The sequence below is a fragment of the Anomalospiza imberbis genome, chromosome 22 (genome assembly GCF_031753505.1).
Source record: "Anomalospiza imberbis isolate Cuckoo-Finch-1a 21T00152 chromosome 22, ASM3175350v1, whole genome shotgun sequence".
Taxonomy (NCBI): domain Eukaryota; kingdom Metazoa; phylum Chordata; class Aves; order Passeriformes; family Viduidae; genus Anomalospiza; species Anomalospiza imberbis.
Window position 1 is genome coordinate 3,390,590 of NC_089702.1, and position 21,920 is coordinate 3,412,509.

Here is a 21,920-nt window from a genome sequence, read left to right on the forward strand (position 1 = left end):
CCTTCAGAGCCTCCCAAAACAGGGCTGGGAACCCCAGTGGTGCCGAGGGGGCAGAGGCACAGCCCAGCCCCAGGATTGGGCTCCGAGTCACGGTGCCCTGAGGGAAGGGCCAGTGCCTGCTGGCCTTGCTTTCCCCTTTCTTGTGAGTCAACACCAGAGGAAGGGGCCAGAGGTGCAGCCATCCTGGCACTGCCACTCCCTTGGGGACAAGAGTTCATGACAGCTCTTGGAGGACTCACTGCTGGAGCAGTTGGCAGGGTGTTGGGACAGTCCTAGGGGAGCCTGTCCCAGCACGAGGCCGCTGTGGTGCTGGCGAGGCCACAGTTACTCACCCACTGCCCGTGCCGTGCTCACCACAGACTGAACTCACGGGGAGGAGAACTCCCAACAAGAGCTCCCACTCATGGGGAGGAATTCCAAAAAGCACTCACACTCACGTGGCAGAATTCCCAACAAGATCCCGCTTGTGGCTGACGGCACAGCAGGGAAGCATCCCTGCTCCACCCAGCACAGTGCCCACTCCCAGTCAGAGCACCACAGGCAGCCCACCACCCACTCTCAGCTCCAGGACAGGGTGAAGGAGATTTCTCCTCTTTCCCAGCACAGGGCTTGGCCACTTGCTCCCCATCACCCCCAGAATCGAGGAGTTTTTGGGGTACCCCAGAAGCCCAAATGAGATGAGGCAAAAGCTGGTTGTACAAAAGGATTGATTTATAGAATAAAAAAAAAAAAAAAAAAATTAGGAGGTGTCTCAGTCTCAAAATTGCCATGAGGCAGAGCAAGGAGAGGGCTCCGTGTGCCAAGGGAGCAGCCCTCCAGCAGCTGCAGTGACAGAGGCCATCCCAGCCATCCAGACCACCAGGGAGATCCCTGGGCTCCTCAGGGATCCCCCCTGGCCGGAGCAGCCCCGCTCACAGCGCAGCGATGGCCTTGGCGGCGACGCGGCGGCCCAGGGGCAGGCTGAGGTCAGTGATGGCCAGGACAATTTTGGGACTGGACATGGTGGACACCTTCACCAGCTCTGAAACCTGCCCAGGGACAGAGGAGAAGCACAGGTGAGTGTCACCAGGAGCCTGGGATGTGCTCATCCTGTGGGACCCTGGGGCACTCCCCAAGCAGGGAGTGTCACACCAGGGGTGTCACAGCTGCTGGACCCACCATGGTGAAGGGCATGAACTGAAGGATGCTCCCACGGCTGCCCTGCTCCAGGCACTCCACACACTCCTCCATGAACCACTGGACAAACTGGGTGTGGGTGCCAGCTGTCTTGGCCCCCAGGATGGAAGAGATGAGCAGAAAGAGGTTTGCTGTGGGGACAGGGAGAGAGCAACAGTCAGGTCACTTCTGGGAGGCGGCGGGTGGCCTGAACTTCCCACTGGTGTCCCAGTGGTTGGATGTGACCCCACGGACCCATCCCCACCTTACCCAGCACCCGGTTCAGCGGGTCCCTCATGCTGACGGTGTGGAGCTGGGAGGCAGAGAGTGAGCTGCTCATGGAGCGATCTGTGGGCAGGAGCACAGAGTCAGGAACAGCCTCATGGCCCCCTTGGCTGAGCCAACGTGCCCACGCTGGCCAGCTCTGGCCACTCGAGGTCAGCCAGCTCTGGGAGGGGCTTTGCCATGAGGCAACCCTGTGGAGCAGAAGAGGTTTAGGCCACCTGTACCTGACAGTCTGTGCCAGCAGAGCACCCCAGAAACACAGCACAGAGGATCTCTGCCCCGTCCCTGTCCCCTCTGCCACATGGAGCCCAGGCAGGTTTCCCACACTGCTTTTGGAGTGTGACACGTGGTGTCACGATCAGCAGCAGAGGAGAACAGCAGTGACACACACATTACACATCCTGTGTGCAAGCCAGATGTTCAACAGCTGCACAGCAGCCCTCCCACCTCACTGTCAGGGTGCAATCCAGCTATCAGAGCTGAAGCACGTCCAAATCTAGCAGCAAATCCTGGGACAGACCAGAAGGATTGAGCTGACCCCAGCTGTGAAGCACTACTGGGCACTCCTGTGGGAAGAACTGGGTCAGGTCCGCTCCAACGGGATGGGAATCCCCTTGGGAAGGCTCTTGTGCACACCCCACGGCCCCTGCCCAAATCTGCAGGATCCACCTTGTGCTGCTCTGAGGATGCTCACCAGAAAAAGAAAGCCCTCCCACACTTTTCTCATGGAATCACATGAGCTACACGGTGGCTGCAGGAAGCGGCATTTCCACATCACTGCAGCAAATAGCCCAAAAAAGTCCTGAATGTCACTGGGAAGAGGTGGGACTGCCTCAGGAGGTAAAAGAAGATAAGTGAAATAAAGGGAAAAGCCCATATTTCAACAGTAATGAAACCAACTGAAACCGAAGGTCAATGGGTGTGTCGAAAACGAATATATAGAGTCATTTGGGATAAAGGGAGAAACAATGACCTGAGAATGTCCTGACTCACTGCCCAGGAGTGTGGACAATGTATGTGGGAACTGTGACAGCACCCCCTGGGCAGGACATGGACCCCCCCCAGTAAATCCCCTGCTGGAGCTGTCGCAAGCCGTGACACTGCAGGGACAGGGACGTGACCAGGGGCCTCATCCGCTCTGCTCCAGTCTTGTTAACAGCAGTGGAATGTCAGGATTTGGCCCCAGACATCAGGAATGTCACCTCCAGCTGTGGTCCCATGACGGGTGGCTGGAGGGACACAAAGCCCTTCTGGGCCCCTCCGTTGTGGGGCACTGGCATGAAAGGAAGGGGTAATGTCACCCTTTTAAGTTGTTCTGATCAGAAAAATAGAGAAATTCACCTTTCCCAAATGCAGAAACTTCAAGATAACTCAAAAACCACTTGAGAGCTCTAAATCCTCACCCAGCCAGTTTGAGAGGGAGTTTTGTGCAAATACACATTTCACTCCCAAAAGGGACAGCAAGGCAGGGGAGCTGTCCTCCCTCCCCTCCTGCACTTACTGGGGCTGGAGAGGATGTTGGAATCCTCCTCGTTGGAGCTCAGCAGCCGCATGAGCTTGGAAGGCTGTGTGTCATCCAGCGGGAACAGGCTGATGTAATCCTGGGGGGAGAGGGGGGTCAGCCCCACCAGCCCCTCACCCTGCACAGGGCTGGTGACCCACCCTGGGCTCTGCACAGCCCCACGGCCCAAGATCTGATCTCTGGTCACCCAGAGCACCCCAGTCTGGGCTGGACACACGCTGACCAGCTTGTTACAGCCCCATGCCCAGAAAAGAGAAGGGAGAATCCTGAATTTTAAGGCTGGAAGGCCTCAGAGAACCCAGAAAAGCTGGGCAGGGAGTCTGGCTCTACGCACCCATTCCTGCCACCCTCACCTTCCCCAGCCACTGCTGCTTTGGGGCACAGAGAGCCCCAAGCCAGCCCCTGCTCCACCCAGACACACCTCAATGTCCTCCCGGTGCCTCTTCTTCTGCCGGGCCGAGGCCTGGACCTTGCTGTGGGAGGAGTAGGAGCTCAGGGCACACCAAACAGAGAGCCTGGGGACAGAGCAGGGACATGGCCAGGTGCTGCCAGCCCACCTGACAATGGGGTGTGGGACATGGCAGCTTCCTCTTCGGAGTGGGACAGCAGGAAATGTGGACCAGAGTGGGAACTGCTGGCACCGCCAAAGCCAGAGTGGGATTTGGGCAGCTGAGATTCTCATCCCAGCACAGACCATCCCCCATCTCCCCAAACAGGCCTTGAGGAGACAGTCTCCATTGCTCTGGGGTCTTACTTGGCCAGGGCCTTCCCAGGGGGGTCCATGAGGGTGTGCCACTTGGAGGAGTCTGTCAGCAGGTTGGGCAGGATGTGGCCCAGCAGTGTCAGTGTCAGCTGCTGCATGTCCAGGCAGAAGATGGCATAGAGGAGCTCCACAGCCCTCAGCGTGTGCTCCTTCCGTGTCTCCTTCAGCAGCTCCTGCAGGGTGAAGGGGAGAGGTGGGCCCGCCCCACTCCCCTCCAGTGCCAGCACTGCCCCAACACCCAGCCCAGGGACACCCAGGACACTGGGAACACAAACTACACCCATCAGTCCTGGGCTCAGCACCCTGCCCAGCACTAGGGGTCCCTCCTGCCCCCTCATACCTTGACCAGGTTGTTGCAGAACCAGTACACCCCCCCCATGTGCAGCAGGGTGTCGAAGATGTGGATGGAGCGGCTGTCGACCCAGCCCTTCTCCAGCACCTTGGTGAACACGCTGGTCAGCACCTCCTTGATGGGCTTCTTGGGGGGCAGAAGATTCCAGTAGGGGATGGTGTCCATGCCAGTGGAAGGGAATTTAATCTGCGTGGCCGTTTGCTGCAGGACGTCCGCACACATGTGCTCCAGGATGGAGCTCATGATCACCACGCTGGGGCAGAGAGACGGCGTCAGGCGGGCACCAGGAAGGGACAGCAGGGCACAGAGACAGAGAATGGCACAGCACTGGCAAGGGACAGCAGGACAGAGAATGGCACAGCACTGGGAAGGGACAGCTGGGCACAGAGACAGAGAATGGCACAGCACTGGGAAGGGACAGCAGGGCAGGAGACAGAGAATGGCACAGCACTGGGAAGGGACAGCAGGACAGAGAATGGCACAGCACTGGCAAGGGACAGCAGGGCACAGAGACAGAGAATGGCACAGCACTGGCAAGGGACAGCAGGACAGAGAATGGCACAGCACTGGCAAGGGACAGCAGGACAGAGAATGGCACAGCACTGGCAAGGGACAGCAGGGCACAGAGAATGGCACAGCACTGGGAAGGGACAGCAGGGCACAGAGACAGAGAATGGCACAGCACTGGGAAGGGACAGCAGGGCACAGAGAATGGCACAGCACTGGCAAGGGACAGCAGGACAGAGAATGGCACAGCACTGGCAAGGGACAGCAGGACAGAGAATGGCACAGCACTGGCAAGGGACAGCAGGGCACAGAGACAGAGAATGGCACAGCACTGGGAAGGGACAGCTGGGCACAGAGACAGAGAATGGCACAGCACTGGGAAGGGACAGCAGGGCACAGAGAATGGCACAGCACTGGCAAGGGACAGCAGGGCACAGAGACAGAGAATGGCACAGCACTGGGAAGGGACAGCAGGGCACAGAGAATGGCACAGCACTGGCAAGGGACAGCAGGGCAGGAGATGGCACAGCACCAGGAAGATGGCATGGCACTGGGAAGAGGAAGAAGGGCGGGAGACAATGGCACTGGAAAGTGGAAACGGGGCAGGAGGCAGCATGGAACTGGGAAGTGGAAGCAGAGCAGGAGATGGCACAGAATCAGGAAGTGGAAAAGGAGAAGCAGGGCAGGAGATGTGGCACTGGGGAGCAGCTGCGGGGCAGGAACAGGCCCGTGTCCCCGAGCTCACCGCTCGTTGTAGAACTGGAGCGTGTTCTCTCCGTACAGGGGGGTGGCGAGCTGCCGGATCATCTGCAGGGACTTCTCCCGCTCATCCAGGCCCAGCATGCGGACGTGGGCCACCAACCAGGCCACGGCACACACTGCCATGCTGCACACCTTCCCCTTGATGTTTTCCGTGATTTTCTAAGAGAGGAGACAGAGCAGAGGATGAGCACAGCCAGGTGGATGCACAGCCATCACCTCCTAGAGCTGTGGGTCCTGACTGCAGGGTCCAAGCCATTCTCTCCTCCATGGGTGACACTGTCCCTGCCACCCACAGGGCAGTTTGGAGCAGGAACAAGGGGCTGGAGCCACATCAGTTCCCCACTTCCAAGTCACAGCAAGCTCCAAGGCAGCTGCCAGAGCGATCAGGGCAGGAGAACAGGGTACCCCAGAGCTTCTGGACCCTTGGTTCCTCCTCAGAACACAGCACAGCTCCACTCTGCACCCCACCAGCCCCACCTGGATCGACTCAAAGGTGAGGACTCCATTTTCCCAGGCATTGAGGATCTCCAGTATGGCGGCTGAGATGCTCAGACACACCTCGTGCCATTTCATCTGCCTGTTGGGGAGAGATGGGGATTCAGACACAGCTGTGGGGCCAGGGAGCTGGGCTGGGGGCTCCCCCCAGACCTGGCAGAGTGGGCACATGAGTGGGCTCTTACACCAGCTTCATCTCGGAGGAGTTGTTGAGGAGGGCAACCAGGGACTCCACCTTGGTGGAATCCGGGCGGAAGCAGGGGTGGTCGGGGTTGAGGATCTTCCCCTCCTCGGGCATGCAGGTCAGCATCCAGGTCTCGAAGAAGGGCACCTCGCCTGGAGGGTTGGAATCCGACAGGATCACCTGGAAAGGAACCAACACGGGGTCTGCATCTCCCAGGGACCCTGCTGGGGACCCCCACCCTGGGGTGTGTCCCCCACCCCGGGGTCTGTCCCCCACTCCGGGGTGTGTCCCCCACCCTGGGGTGTGTCCCCCACCCCGGGGTCTGTCCCCCACCCTGGGGTCTGTCCCCCACCCTGGGGTGTGTCCCCCACCCCGGGGTGCTCATGGCCGTGGGAACAGCGCCGCCCTGTGGCCCGGAGGGAGAGACAGGCACTGGTCAGGCCCCAGCAGGGCACTGGTAAGCCTCTCGGAGGCACTGGTTTCCCCTCTGTGGGCTGTGGTTTCCCCTAATACCAGGGGGTTCCCCAGCAGAACGCAGCCCAGCTGAGAGGAGAGATGCCAGGCCAGCTGCCAGACCCCACGGGGTCACCGTGTCCAACTCAAACAAGTCCCTTGTCCCCCCCACCCCACCAAGCCACCCATAGGGCCCCTGGGGCCGGGGTCACACAGCCCAGCTGGGAGGGTCCTGTGGGGGCCATGAGCTGGGAACCCCACACGTCACTTCCTCCCCTCAGCCTGTGTCACCCAGGGGACACTATTTTTGTCCAAAAAAGTTTCGCACATCTGTTCAGCAGCAGCTGGGCAGGAAAGTCACTGGGCTGGGAGGGGGAGATGAGATCTCATTGGACAGCCCTGGGCACATCCATCCCTGCCTGGTCCCCCCTCCCTGCTCCCAGGGCTGGCTGGGCAGGACCCTCCTCTCCCCCTCTCTGCATTCCCAGTGTTTCGGTATCGTTTCGCCTCCCAACACACACAGATGTCGAAACCTGGAAAATTTTCATGCAACCAAAGTGCTGCTTCCTGAGCAGGGCTGGGAGTTCCTCCTTGGACAGGGAGGGCTGACACTGCCTGGCCATGCAACCCCCCAGCCAACCAGTGCCAAACTAGAGGGGCAAACTGGGAGTGGGCTGGTGAGCTCCAAGGCCATTGGAAGCAGCATTCCCACTGATTCCACCGCCCATCAGTGGAGCACAGCCCAAGTCCTGCTCCGTCACCTGGCACCCAGAGAGCCCCAGGGACAGATTTCCAGGTGACAGGCACTGGATGCTGTGCCTTGGGCTATGAAGTGGCTGCAGGGACAGGAGGGACAGGAGGGACAGTGGCAGGCTGGCCACTAGAGGAGGCTGATAGGCTGCAGCAGCGCAGGGGCTGAGCTGGCAGGTTGAGAGCTCCGCTTAGGATCCAGCCTCATCCTTCTCTTCCCTCACAGGATCCAGTCCCACCCTCTCATCCTCTCAGAGGATCCTTACCTCTGAGCCATAGGTCTGGGCCACATGGCACAGCATGAGGAAGGAGATGTCAAAGAGCAGAGCCCGGACTGGGCCACTCTTGGCTGAGGGAGGAGAAATAAAGACCTTGGGCTCTCTGGCCTCAACAGGAGGAGGGAAGCAGAACCCCACAAGCATGGGGGCCAGGGCCCTGCTTCCCCCACACAGAGTTTCTAACCCCCGCAGTGTGAACAAAGGGATGTGCCAAGTGCCTCCCCCCACCTCATCTGCCTCTGCTTGAGCTCCCAGAGCAGCTCTGGCCTCCCTCTGGGCAGCCCCAGCCCAAGCGGGGCCCCCCTCACCATGGAAGGTCAGAGCACTCCACAAGTTTCATCACACAGAGTCAGAGTCCTTATCTGGGCTGTGCTGACACATCACCCCTTCCAGGGAGGGAGCCAAGGGGCCCCCAGGCTCAGATGGGGAGAGGAAGCCCACGGGAACACCCCAGATTTGGGATGGACATGCACATGAAGGCAGTGTGTCCCCAGAATCCCTGCTGGCACAGGGCCCCCTCCCTGCCAGCACCCCCATCCAGGCCTGGCACAGCTCAGCTTGCTCCGTGGTCACAGCCAGTCCCAGTTTAATCCAGCCAGGCCCCAGAGCATCCCAGAGCATCCCAGCACGGGCAGCAGGGGAGGCACAGCTCCAGTCACCCCACGCACGGACGAACACGCACTCACAGATTTCTCCAGTGATTTGCTTGGTGAATTCATTCAGCCTGGAGGGGCAGAGAGTGGCATTATCAGTCCAACCAGACAATTCCCAACCCTGAGACAAGCAGGGGCCTGCCTGGCCTGCACACCCCCCAAACTCCAGCCCAGCACAGAGGGGCAGGAGATGCAAGGCCCAGCTGTGCAGACACCCTCCAGCACCACAGGGACAAGTCACCTGTGGCCAGGTGGCATTATCAGTCCAACCAGACAATTCCCAACCCTGAGACAAGCAGGGGCCTGCCTGGCCTGCACACCCCCCAAACTCTAGCCCAGCACAGAGGGGCAGGAGATGCAAGGCCCAGCTGTGCAGACACCCTCCAGCACCACAGGGACAAGTCACCTGTGGCCACACAGGTCTAGCCAAGCTGCTCACCCCACACCAGTGGGCTCTCCCCAGGGCCAGCTCTGTGGGCATTTCAGAGCACACACACCCAGACCCCCCCATGCACCCCGAGGCTGGTCAAGCCACCTTGGGGGAGCCCATCACACAGCCCCACGTGTGTGCTGGTGCATGCGCACTAACCAGGACACGCGTGTCTGCAGAAGGCAAGGACACGCTGCCCTGGATCCAGGGCTCAGCCATAGCCTTCAGTTTTCTGAACAACCAGCCTGGCTCCAATTCTCTGTCCTGTGCATGCAGAGGCAAAGATGGGATGCTGTGGGGTGCAGCATCCCTGAGATCCCAGCCCTCCTCAGTGCTCCACACGGCCACAGGCACATCCAGCCCTGTCTAGGGGGTAGTTTAGGGGGCTGCCTGTTCCCCCCAGCCCCCTGGCCACCAGTCACAGTGCCACCCAGGTGGACACTCACTTGACAAACTTCCGAGCGAAGGATTTCAGCTTCCCAGTGGCTGCTGCCGCTGCCAGCAGCAAGTCTAGGCTCTTCCCAGACAGCATGTGACCCAGGACCCCCAGCAGGCCCTCGGGGGACTTGGAGTGATCCGCATCCATGGTCTGCAAGCATAAAAGTAAGAGGAAATGGAAGTCATGGGGAATGTGTGCTACAGAGCAGCAGCAAACTCCAGCTTTCAGGATACAGAGCTGATCAGCTGCAAGAGCTGTCCCTGAGACCTTGAGGAGCAGGGACCTGCTGGACTTGGGAGAGGTGGGATGGAGACCTCTGAGCCCCTGCCACAAGCAGGAAAACCTCCCCTGTCACTCAATAGCAGCAAAACAACCAGAGTGACACAAGGACACAGGGAGTCCCCAGGGAACAGGGGAGATGCACAGAGAGAGCTGCTGAGCGGGACGGGCAGAGCTGGCTGGGCTTAGGCTGCTGGCACTGATGACATGCCACCTGACAGCTCCTCCAGCTTCCTGGGAAGGAGGAGGGGAGCTCCTCATCTCCACAATGAAGCAGCAAGGCTCGAGTGATTCCTCCACGACTCCACCCCAGGGCAGGCAGAAATCCGGCGCCTCCCAACCACGCTGGCTGCCTGGTTAGACTGATGCTGCTGGCAAAGGGCTCCAGGCCTGAGCCCAGCCAGCCCAGCATGGCTGCAGAAGGGCACTCACCTTCAGGATGTTGGTGACAGTGGGCTCAGCCCTCAGGATGAGCCCAGGGTTTGGCTGGATGTTGGCGTTCTCGGCTGATTTCAGGGATGGAGAGTTCTCCTTGTCTGCAGCCCTGGGGGACCCCAAAGAAGGGCCAGTGTGTAGGAATCCATCACCCTGCCTCCCTCCCTCCACCCAGTGGCACCCTCAGGGGACAGCCACTGCCTCAGGCCACCACCAGCTGCCTCTCTGAGGGGACACCGTGCCTGTACCCAACCTGTCCCAAAAGCAGCATCCCACCCCCCCAGGCCACCATGTATGTCCCAGCTGCAGTCCCCCAGTGCTGGCACAACTGCTCCCTCATGCCCCCACCAAAACCAGGTGTTCCAGCCCCACTCGTGGGGGTTTTCCAGACTTTGGTACCGTTTGTCGATGAGGTTGTTCATGTTGGCCTCAGAGAGCAGCCCCTGCTTGCTGCACTCCTGCAGGAGCAGGCTCATGCAGTTGCAGCTGGAAGAGAGAGGAGAGAGCTGTAGCCCCAAGAACAGCATTCCTGTCACCCCAGACAGTGCCACAGGGCAGGGGGACTCACGAGCTGCCCTCCTGGCCCTGTCCCACCCCTCTGAGGGTGCTGCAGGGTCCAGAGCAGCTCTGGGTGTCACACACGTGACTCAGCTGTCACACACTCACTGCCTCACACATGTGGCAGTAGCACGTCCTCAGGAAGAAGAAATGGGATTAGAAACTAACCCAGCCCTGCCAGGAGCTGTGCCAGCACCCCACACAGAGGACAGGGTGGTTGTGGCATGTGGCTACGTGGCAGCTCTGGCCATGGTGAGCACTCACTTGCAGCGCTGGTCAGCTTTGTCGAGCAGAGGGGTCAACTTCAGCAGGAACTCGAAGGCACAGTTCACATCCTCAGTGAAATCCTGACAAACACAAAGCCAAGCACTCAGCTCACCACGCTACTGGCACGGGCCCACCTCCCCCTGTCCCCACCTGCTCCATCAGGGAAGGTTCTTGGGACAGGGAATATCTCCCCATGCAGACTAGCCCCCACACACAGCCCTCCAGTCTCACCTTGTCGCCTTGGGGATACTTCTTGAGTTTAACCAGCACTTGGGGCATCTGAAAGACACAGGGCACAGAGTGACATGAGGGCAGACCCCATTCCACAGCTGGGACCCCCCCAGCAGCACCAGTTCACACCAACACAGCTGCACACAGCTGCTCTCCCAGCCCCAGGAAAGCAGCATTTCTGGAGCAGGGGACTTTGTGCCCCTGTTCCCCTCCACGGTGTCCTTCCACCATCACCTGGAGCCACATTTCCCTCATAACATCTCAAGAAAACTCACTCTGCCACACAAAATGAGGCTGGGCTGAAAAGAGGCCCCTGACAGCAAAGCTGATGCTCAGTGGGTAACAGGAGTGCTGGAGTGGGCTCAGGTGGGAATGGACCCCAAGGGGCACATTGTGGGGAATGGGGGCACCCTGAGGAGCACATTGTGAGAAGTGGGGGACATAATGTGGGGTGTGGGACAACCGAAGGAGTGTGTTTTCGGGTGTGGGGGCATCCTAAGGGGCATCCTGAAGGGCACACTGTGGGTGAGGGGCACACTGTGGGGTGGGGATGCCTCGAAGGGCACACTGTGAGGTGTGGGCACCCCAAGGGGCACACTGCAAGGAAGAAGGACTGATTGCTCTGGCAGACCTCAGGGCTCAGCAGGAGCCAGACCTGCAGGAAAAGGACAGCAGCGGGCAGGGACTCGGCGCTGGGGCTGGGCCTTACCTTCAGGAAGGTGAAGGCCGTCCACTTGAGCTCCTCTGTGCCCTCAGGACACTCAATCAGGCCCACAAAACAGGCTTTCCAGATCTCCAGCACGAAGAGCGGGGAGGGGATGCGCTGTGGAGCACACACACAAACCCTCCCAGTGCTGGGCTGGCAGCAAAGCACATCCCCCAACACAGCCAAACCCCTGCAGAGGTGTTGATGGGCTCCCGCCGCTCCCCTGGACCAGGACCAGCACAGGGAAGGCACACGGCCTGGCCCCACAGCCCCAGGCTGCCTGAGGAGAACACACTGTCACTTCTGTACCTGCATCCTCTTCACCATCATCAGCTGCTCCACTAGTGGCTGGGTCTCTCCTGTGAGGTTCATGGTGCCCTCCAGCAGCACCACGGCGTGCACGGTGGGGAAGCCTGTCTTGTTCAGCTGCTCCGAGTGGACTGAGAGCATGGTGGGGATGCTGGGTGGAAGAGGACAACCCAGGGTCACTGGAGCCCTGCAGGGACAGATTCCTGCTCCTCCTGTCCCACTCCCATTCCCTGGCCAAACCCCTGACCTTTGCTGCCCCGGGGCAGGACACCGGAACACCTGTGCCTGGGAGTTCCAAGGCACAGCCAAGCCCTTGGGCCCTGGGAGCAATTCCAGGGGGATCCGGAGCAGGGACAGCAGCCCTGGTGTGGCCAGAGCAGCTGAGGGATAGTAAAAGGTCTCAGGGTCACCAGAGGAACAACCCTTGTGTAAGACTCTTCTGCAACCTGTCACACCACTAGCCCTGTCCTCTCTCCTCTGGGCAGCCCCTGCTGGAGCAGGGATCTGAGCTGGGAAGGGACAGGGAAGCAGGGAGCCAGTGTGCAGAGAGGCAGGAGCCTCTCAGTCCTCACAGCAGGGAGTTTGGGGGACTCAGAGTGAGGCTCAGACCCATTCTGCCCCCTGAGCCCATGGGGCAGCAGCACACAGCCACCTCTTGATGAGGGACACGCAGTCATCAGCCTGGCTCCGCAGCGGGGAGCTGCCCAGGTTGTTCAGGTTCTCTCCCAGTTTGACGAGGGACTGCTCCACGGTGCTCCAGGAGGCTGGGGAGGGAAGGCAGGGATTCAGTGAGGGGACAGTGGCACATGGGGAAACCAGGCAGGGCAGCTCCAAGGCCTACAGCAGCCCAGATGGGCTGAAGAGGCTGGGAGTCCCCACTGGTGATGCAAGCCCAACCCAGGGGTCTGTGTACTCCCAGCAGGTCCCACCCCAAGGCCAGCCTGGCACAGCCTCCTGGCCAGACACAGGCACAGATGAAGGCGTGGGGCTGTGCCAGGCTGTCAGAGCACAGGGCTCGCCACACACCCAGGAACTGCTCATGCAGCCTTCACATTAATTCTGCTCCTCTTCCAAAGGCAGCACAGAGGGGAGGGGGCAGAGAGTGGCACAGAGCCAGGGAGAAGACGGTTACAGCAACAGGGCTGGAAGATGGATAGGCTTGGAGCTGCAGGGACAATGCGGCAGGAGCCGGGCAGGGGGAAGGGAGAGGTGGCAATGACATCTCTCCAGGGCCAGCACGCAGGGCAGGGACATACACGTCTCCTCCAGCTTGGCAATGTGGATCAGGGCACGGTTCTTGGTGCTGCTGAGCACCTTCTCCAGCCGCTCCAGGCACATCTTCAGCTGGTTCTCCGCCGCCGCCTGCTCCAGCGGCTCCTTCACCTTCTCGGCGTAGAAGGTGGCGCAGCGCAGGAGCCAGGTGAGGGCACTCAGCAGCGCCCGGCACAGGCTGATGCACTCCTCGGCCTTGCCATGGCAGCTGGGACAGGAGACAAGTGGGAATATGCTCACTGTGTCTGTGGAAACTGAGGCACGGACCTTGGGTAGGCTGGGGAACCCAAAACCGAGTTCTGTGCTCCCAGCCCACTCCTCTACTGCAGATCCCAACCTGCTCATCCCACCAGCATTCCTGCTGTGCCAGGGGGAAGGAGACACCCCCACCCCCCACCATGCAGCCTCCTCGCTGGCCTCTCCACTACAGGGAAACTTTCCAAGCTTTTAATCAAATTATCTTGCTAAGAGAGGCTCAGCATTGATCAGCGCACTGCGAGAGGTGAACGCTTTCCCCTCCTGATGCACAAATCATCGGGGCCAGAAGTTTTGATCAAATTAAGCAGAGGATCAGAGCAGGCAGGAGCGGATTAAGGGCCGGCTCCGCAGTTGGCCAACGACAGCTCCTTGTCAACATCTGCCACTGATGCATATTCATTGCTGCTGCTTCATTTCATCTCATTGAAGAGCCTTCCTCATCCTCCTTCTCCTCCCACTGTCCCTGCCACAAGCTCCCACCTCCCAGAAGAGGCTGTCAGGGGTTAACAGGAAGATTTCTGAGCTTTCTAAAAAAGTTTTTGTGGCCTGAATTGTCTGGACTCCCCTGGGTCCTGCCACACCACCGGAAGACCATAAGGGAAAAAAACAAGGCAGTGCCTGGGGCAGCACAGGCAGGACCAGACTGGGACATGCAGCTGGGGCCTGGGAAGGTGCAGAGGGAAAGGAAATAGAGACCCTCAGACCATGGGTTTTACACCCACCCCATCTGCCTGAACTGGGCAGGAAACCACAGTGAGGTTTATCTCAGAAAAGGGGTGCTTCTGGCAGCTTCCCACAAAGCTGGTGGGGCTCGGATTTCCTCTGCTGTCCCTGTGCTGGCACTCATGAGGCAGCAACTTGGTAACGGACACAGAGCTGGAGGGGGAACCTGCCTTCCTCTGCCAGGATGAGTATTCTGGGATCAGACAGAACCCCCAGGCTCCGCTGCAGCTCCCCAGGTTCCTGTTTCTGGCCATGGCACAACCTGGGCAGAGAGGGCAGTGCTGGAATGCCACACGGTACCTGAGGCGGTCACAGAACATGTCCATGATCTCCAACAGCGACTGGACACACAAGTCCCGGGAGAAGTCATCGAACTAGAGCAGGGGAACACAGAGAGGCTTCAGATGGGGACTGCTCCGGCAGCTCGACATAAACTCAAGCCCTTCCTCCAGGGCCGGGCCAGGCTCTGCGGCCACAGGACACTCCCCCTGGCAGCTGCCCAGAAGCCACTTGAATGAGAAGTAGGTCAGAGCTGTCTGTCGGCCAGGTCGTGCCCTCCCGGGGTGGCGAGAGGCGGTGGGGCCGCGGCAGCAGGGCCGGGGCTGGGTTTTCTCCGCAGCCTCAGGCCGGAGCTGCGCTGTCCTGGCACGGCGGTGGTGGCCGGACGCCAGCCCCTTGCCCACCCCCGGCTCGGTGGGGCTGGCAGCGCCAACAGCCCGGCCGGCCGCGGGGCTGGGGGCGGGGGGCAGCAGAAGCGTGGCCCCCCCCGCCTTCTCCCGGAGCAGATGGGGAGCCCCGCCGGGCCGGAGCTTGCCCGCAGCTCCGCGCTGGGCCCACGCTGCGCTGAAGGAGGAAGGCTCGGCTGTCAAGGTCAGCGCTGTGCCCGCCCCTCCGAACGGGCAGCGAGGCGGCACCGGCTAACAGCAACGAGCCCGAGTCCTTCGGAGCAGAGCTGGGCTGGGTTCTGCTCTACTCTCCCCTGGGAGCACGCCCTCTCCCCCGCATCGGCGCTGGGACCGCCGGAGGGGTCCCCACCTCGCCAGAGCTTCACGGCACAACTCCGAGCTCAGTCTGCAGTCCCTCAAAATTTTCAACGCTGACTGCCAGCGAAGTTCTCCTGCCATCCCCATAACAACAACGAGGTGGGGGAAGAGAAATCATTCTCCCTGAAATCATTCCTCCTTTGGTCACCCTGAGTAGGGGGCCTGAGGTGACCCTGACAAGGATGAGATGGGGGTTCTGTCACAGCCTGCAAGGACCTTCCCAACACCAAACAGAGGCAGCCGTGGAAGGTGCTCAGTGTCCCCATGGAAGCAGCACAGGGACACAGAGCACCCATGGGAAGCCACAGCTGAGCGTGGTGTGTGGCTACAGCCGCATGGCCCAGGCCCTGGCAGCTCCTCCACGGCCAGCTCCGATCCCCACAGCGCTGCCAGCACCGCCGGCCGCAGCGGGATGTGGTTTCCGGTGGTTGGGATGGGGTTACACACAGGCTGGGAGCCTGCCAGGCCCCCCAGGGCAGAGGGACAAGGCGCTCACACCCCCAAAACCCGCTGGGACCCGCGGCAGCCCATCCCCAGGGGGACATGGAAAAGCTCGGGCGTTAATCTGCGCCGTCTGCCCGCTGCTGACTCAGCCCGGGATGTCGCTTTCCACTTGACCTATATTTGGTGGGAGTTGTGGGGAGGGAAAGGGATTCATGGGGTTGTGGGTAAAGAGTGAAACCTCTGATAGCACCTGTCAGAGCCGTACCTTGCTGATGGCCATCAGCACCGTGGAATAAGACACCATCTACAACAGAGAAAGCCAAAACAAGCGCGGTGTCACAGGGGCTGTGTGCCGGCCCCGCGCTCGCTCGTTGCTGAGGAACGGCAAGGTCAGGGCACGGCCCCACTGCCTGTCACCGCAGACAGGGCCGGGGCCAGGGCGCTGACCCGGCACAAATCCAAACAGACATTTTTAGGTGATCGCTGATGTGTTTCACACAAACTTTAGGCGATATTAAATGCCAGGATTTCAAAGTGTGGCTCTCACAGCGAGTGCAGAGCCTCTCGGGGGGCAGAATTCCCACCCTGGGCGATGGCAGAGGCTATTTATGGAAACATCCCTGCCCAGGGCACGCGCTGAGCCCTCCACTGTCTGCCCCAGCCCCAGAGAGGCTCAGATGGGGGTTTGGGGTATCTGCGCAGCCCAGGAGAGGCTCACATGGGGGATGTGGCATGCCTGCTCACCATCAACACCCCAGCTGCTTTGCCCAACCTTACTGATGCTGCAAAGGTGACCCCTCAGCAGCACCAGCAGGTCCTTACCTGGGAGCTGATGGCATATTTCAGGTAGGATAAGATGAGTGGGTTTGGGGACGGCCCAATCATGGCCTGCTCCAGGAGAGCCTCTGCAAGGAAAGAGGGTCCCAGGTCAGCACATGGGGACACACAGACACACTCTGTTCTCCCCTCATTCCACAGGGAAGCTGGCAAAGTCCAACTGTACCAACCACAGTGACTCCACACCAGTTTTCTCCTAAATTCACTGAATCCCACAACTTTCCAATTCCTGTCGGGCACAAGCCGGTGAATAATTCAGGCAGAGCTCGCAGCCTCCTGCTAACACAGCTCTTCAGCGCTCCAGCCCCGAAACTGCTGCTGCTGCTCTCCACATTCCCCTCCCTCCCAGTTCTTGCCAGGAGGCTCCTGCAGCCTCCACTGAGTGTCTTTTGCCCAGGCACCTAGGGCTGAGCTTGGGGCCACCAGTCCCCTGCACTGGGCGCAGCCCTGCCCGTCTGGCCCTCGGTGGCCCGAGGGGCTCTGCCCATCCCATCTGCTCAGCCAAGCCTTTAATTGCCCATTTGAACCATGGCAGAGTGCAGGAAGCACCTCCCCAAGAAGGCCCCGGGCTGCGGCGCAGGCTGCAAGTAGGTCAGAGCACCCAGATGTGAAAGGGGGAGCAGCAGCCGGGTGGGAAGTTGTCACCCCAAAGCCGAGGAGGAGAAGCCACCGCCAGATCCCGAGTGCGGGAGAAGGAGACTCCCTGGGTCTCGCTCCAAGGCTGAATCCTGGGCCAAGAGTGTCTGGGATGAGGACAGAAGGCTGGTGGCAGCCATCCCCTCCCCAGCCCATCCCAGAGTGTCACCACGAGCCAGCCACATGCTGCTCCCCGCTGCAGACATGTCAGCAGCGATCTGCCAGGCCCTGCCGTGATCCCGGCAGCTCGTGCCAGCTTTCCCTCCTTTGTACTTCCAAGCTGAAAGGCACGAGCTTGGGAAAGGACAGCTCTGGGGGCTGTGGTGAGGAAAGGAGCTGCTGTTCCAGCCATCGGGACCTCGGGAATGGGCTCTCTCTGTGTGCACACAATGCTCAGGGTCAGTGCCAGCGTCCTGCCCGTGTGGCTCCCAAAAGGAAAAGGGGATACAGCTCCTTCTCTCCTGGCAGAGGAGCTGCCCCAAAGAAGCCACTGAGCCCTGGGTAAATGTGAGCCAGGAGAAACCCATTCCTGCAGAAATAATAGGGAATTATCCTCCCTGCGTCTGTTTTTGGGGATACACAGATGAGCCCAAGCCAAGCACCCCGCAGGCCTCACTGCCAGAGGAGCAGAAGCCGGTGCCACCAGGGTGGGAACAGACACCTGGGAGCCCCGGGGACCAGCTGGGCAGCAGCAGGACTGGCCCTCAAGCCAACCACCCCCACGCCCAGCAAATCCATCCAGAACAAATCCATCTCCCCACGGCCACAGCTCCATTTGGCCCCTCCAGCCGCACCTCAGAGATGACAAACCCAGCAGGGACAGCTCAGCAGTGGGGACAGGGTGTGACAAAAAACAAGACACTGACAGAAAATCCAATGGGAGCGTGAAGAGAAGGGAAAAACATGCACAGGGGAAAGATCCTCACACTCAGAGGAATGAGAGCTGCTGCCTGTGTGGGGCTGGTTCCTTTAAACTCCCTGGAGCAGCAGCTCTGTTTATTTATCCCGGGACTTGCTGCACAGGGAAAATCCCAGCACCAAGTTTCTATAATTAGCAAGAGAGCCTGGCAAATCTTTAAACCAGTCCTAGCCTTTGGCAGGATTTCTGTGAAATGCCCTTGAATTGGGCTGGGAAGCAGCCTTGGGAGCAGCACCTGGCTCCTGTGCAGTGCTAGAATCAGGAAATCAGGGAATCATTAATGCTGGAAAGACCTCCAAGAGCATCTCACCATAACCCAAGTGCCCTGGAGCCACATCCACATGGTAACTCCACCACAGCCTGTTCCAACGCCTAACCACCCTTTCAGTGAAGAAATTTCTCCTAATTTCCAACCTAATTCTCTCCTGGCTCAACTCAAAGCTGCTTCTCGTGTCCCAAAAGCTACGCTGTGCCGACCCCTGAACCCTCCCATGGGGGAAAAGGAGGGAATGATCCCAAAACGAAGCCAGTGGGGTGGGAAAGGGGTGTGGGCAACAACTGGGAATGGGCTGCCATGGTTGGGAACGGGAATTTTGGCGTGAATAGCAGTGTGGGAAGGGGGAGCCCAAAATGCGTCAAGGCACCCCATAATACCCCTGCCTACACCCCAAAGAGGGGAACACTGGGGGCAACACCCAAATACACGCGTGGGGACCCCCAAAACAGCCCAGTGTGCCCAGTAAGGAGGGGGAACCCCCCGCCTCCCCCCGACCTGCCAAGTTGAGGATGTCCCAGGTGGCTCCGCGGGGGAAGAACCGCTTCATGTTTATGGCCCATTGATAGTCGCTCCAGCGCTCCTTCCAGGCCTGCAGGATGGCCTGCTTCAGGTTCACCACCTTCATGGTCACCCCGCGGACGGACAGCTCAAGGCGAGGGGGACGGAGCCCTGACCCCGCCGGGCCGGGCAGAGCGGGCCGGCGAGAGCGGGGAAGCGGCCCAGCGGCTTCGGAGGGCCGCAGCTGGGTGTCTGCCCGCTCCCCGGCCCTGAGGAGCTCGGAGCCGCCCCGGAGCCCCTCGAAGTCCCCAAAGTCCGGTGCCCGCGGGTCCCGCCGGGTCCCGCCGCCCCTCACCGCGGCCCGGCGCCGCCCTCAGCGCTTGGGCACCGCCATTGCGGCACCTGCCAACAAGCCGCACGCTGATTGGGCGGCGGGGCACGGCGGGCGCAGGGGGTGATGGGAGTGGTAGTTCGGGGGGCTAGGCCGGGCGGGGGCGGGAGTGAGTGTGCAAGGGGTGGGTGGAAACGGGGGGCGAGTGTGCAAACACCGGGGTGAGAGTGCGAACACCGTGTGGGTGAGCAAACGGCGGAGGGTGGGCTAACACGGGATGAGTGTTGAAACGTGGGGCTGAGAGTGGAAATCGGACTTGACTGTGCAAACACCGGAGGTGAGTGTGCAAATAGGGTGTGTGTGCAAACACGGGGTGAAAATGGGGGGTTGCAAACACGGGGGTGTGCAAATAAGGGCGGGTGTGCAAATAGCAGGGGTGTGGAAAGGTGCGGGGGTACAAACACGGGGGGAAGGGAGGGGGAGGGTAAGTGTGAAAATGAGGAGTCGTGCAAAAACAGGGCGAGTGTAAGAACAGGGGATGTACAGACAGGGGGTGAGTGTAAAAACAAATCATGTGCAAAAATGGTGCGAAATGGGTGAGTGTGCAAAGGCTCTAGGGTGGCAGCACGGGTCTACCAGCGCGTTTCTCTGTGTGCGTGCGCCGGCGTGCAAGTGTGTGCACGCACAGAGGATTGTGTGCGTGCCCATGCGTGTACACAGATGTGCAGGTGTGCACACACGTGAGCGCAGGCGTGCACGCCGGCGTGCGAGCACAGAGGTGCGCGTGTGCAACCACGGGTGCGCACCGAGGACTGCGTGTGACACAGGCAGGTGTGTTCACACGTGCGGACGCACAGGAGTGCGTGGGTGTGCGCCCGTGCGTGTGTTCCTGCACACGCGTGCAGACACCCGCACCGCCGGGCAGGTGTGCACGCACGGGTACCAGTGCAGGGATGGGCACACACGGGTGTGCACGGCCGTGTGCTGCAGACACACGTGTGTGCACACACGTGGCACCGCCATGGGCCTGGGCTGGCCCCCCCACCCCCATCCCCTCCCTGCAGTACCAGCAGCTAAAAATATCCCCAGGGATGGTGCCAACCGTCGCCATGGCAACGGGAGGATGGGGAGCAAGGCTGGGGGGCAGCCCCCCCAGAACTGCCAGCCCCCCACCAAGTACTCCTAGCACACCAACCCCCCCAGAATGCCCCCGGTAGCCCCCCAACACCTCCAGCACCCCAGCATCCCCAGAACCCCCTGCAACCCAAATACCCCCAGGCCTCTGCATCCCTAGAACACTCCCAGCCCCCCCTCCCCAAAACCCTCAGCACCCCCAACACTGTCAGTACCCCCAGAATTCCCCAGGGGAACCCCCAAGGCTCAGGAGCAGGGTGAAGGCCCCCAGGGGGCTGGGGTGGGAGCTCAGTCACCCACTGCCCCCGCTTTTCCGGGGGGGGGGGAGTTTCGCGGCCCCTTAATTCCCCGGTTAATCATTCATGGGGCCGGGGCGCAGCAAATCCCCCCGGGCCGGGGCCGGGATTAGGCGGGCCAGCGGCTGCCCAGGCGGCGAGGGGCCCCGGCAGCGGGGGGGAGACCCCGGCAACGGGGGGGTCCCGCCGGGGGGAGCCCTGTCCATGAGGAGGGATTTCCTGTGCAGGGGGGGCCACTTCCCACAGCTGGCCGGGGAACAGACACCGCGGGGGTCCCCAGGCAGGAGGGGCTCTGAGAAGCCCCTGCCACAGCACCCCCAAACTCCGGGGCAGGGGGTGGTGGCGCTGGCAGGGTCGGGGGTGGCAGGGTGTGCTCGGGGGGGGTCGCAGCTCCCCGGGGCGCCGCGGGGGTGGCCGGGTTGGGGGAAGGCGTCGAGGCCTCGGCGCCTTGGCAGGGCGCCCCGGCACAGCTGCCTCCGGCCCGGGGCCGGGGGGGCCGGGGGGGCCGGAAGGGGTTGGGGCCGTTCCCAGCGCCGGGGGCAAGCGAGGGGCGAGCGGGGGCCAGCGTGAGGGGCTTCCCCTTCCCACGGGGTCACTGGGATGGCTGGGAGCTCTGATGCCGCATCCTGCTGGGGGGCACATGGCTGGTGACTGGTGTTTGGTGGGGCGTGAAGGCTCTGATCCGGGATAGGGGGACACCCCCATGGGGCTGTCCGGAACCCCCAGCTGGCGGTGGGTGCTGCCCCATGTGGGTGTCCAGTGCTGGGGATGGAGGTCCCTGGTGTCATCCCCGTCCTGGGGGGCACCACTGCTGACTTGGGGCTATATTTAGTGTCTGCCACAGAGCAGCGGGGTGAATTTTAATGAGCATGTTCCGGCCGACGGCCTGCGCCCCAAGAGCAGCACAGCCCCTCTAAATCCCAAATCCCCCCAAGATCAGGGTCTGCCACAGGGCACGAGGTCCCCACCCTGCTGGGGCAGTGCAGAGAGACCTGTGGGGAACCTCAGTGGGGACGGGGAGCTGGTGATGAGTGCAAGAGGCGCCTGTCTATATGCTCCAGAGGGGCCACAGGCAAACTCCAGCCCTGCCTCAGTTTCCCCAATGGGATGGGGGCTGCCAGGCAGCCTCAGGCAGGGGGATCTGGGGACATGAGGTGGTGTTGAGATGACCAAGCCCCATGGGCTGGGGGCAGGCAAGCTCAGCCACAGCCTTATCGCGGGCAGACGGCTGCGGGGGGCCGTGGCCGAGCCGTGTTTGCTGAGGATAAAGTGTACGGAACAGGCGGGGAGGGACGGGGGGGCCGTCACGCTGCTGCTGCCCCGCCACGCTGGGACCGCCAGCCATGCGGATGAGGGCCCCAGGGTGACCCGGGGACCAGGGGATCGATGGGGGCCGTGGGGACCACAGGCCTGTGGGGACCAGGGGCAGCAGGAGGTCC

General features: G+C 61.2%; 1 protein-coding gene across 1 annotated transcript; it reads right to left on the reverse strand.

Moving 5' to 3' along the window:
* Positions 1 to 689: 689 nt before the first annotated feature.
* MED24 (mediator complex subunit 24) lies at positions 690 to 19,119 on the reverse strand. Its single transcript, XM_068212217.1, has 25 exons — positions 18,718 to 19,119; positions 16,376 to 16,458; positions 15,819 to 15,857; positions 14,367 to 14,440; positions 13,070 to 13,293; positions 12,466 to 12,577; positions 11,814 to 11,964; positions 11,508 to 11,621; positions 10,799 to 10,846; positions 10,565 to 10,647; positions 10,142 to 10,228; positions 9,740 to 9,851; positions 9,036 to 9,178; positions 8,193 to 8,230; positions 7,495 to 7,577; positions 6,027 to 6,205; positions 5,824 to 5,923; positions 5,330 to 5,505; positions 4,066 to 4,330; positions 3,717 to 3,898; positions 3,384 to 3,477; positions 2,942 to 3,041; positions 1,426 to 1,503; positions 1,159 to 1,307; positions 690 to 1,028 (listed from the first exon to the last, which is right to left on the reverse strand). The coding sequence occupies exons 1-25, from the start codon at positions 18,845 to 18,847 to the stop codon at positions 912 to 914; spliced, it is 2,961 nt and encodes a 986-aa protein (XP_068068318.1). The 5' UTR covers positions 18,848 to 19,119; the 3' UTR covers positions 690 to 911.
* Positions 19,120 to 21,920: the final 2,801 nt, after the last annotated feature.

Excerpts from the sequence above, each read along its gene's own strand:
- MED24 (XM_068212217.1), bottom strand. The coding sequence starts at position 18,847 with ATGAAGGTGGTGAACCTGAAGCAGGCCATCCTGCAGGCCTGGAAGGAG. Across the intron at positions 4,331-5,329 it reads CTCCAGTTCTACAACGAGCG|CGTGGTGATCATGAGCTCCA; the intron begins GTGAGCTCGGGG and ends TCTCTGCCCCAG. Across the intron at positions 3,899-4,065 it reads TCTGCAACAACCTGGTCAAG|GAGCTGCTGAAGGAGACACG; the intron begins GTATGAGGGGGC and ends TTCACCCTGCAG.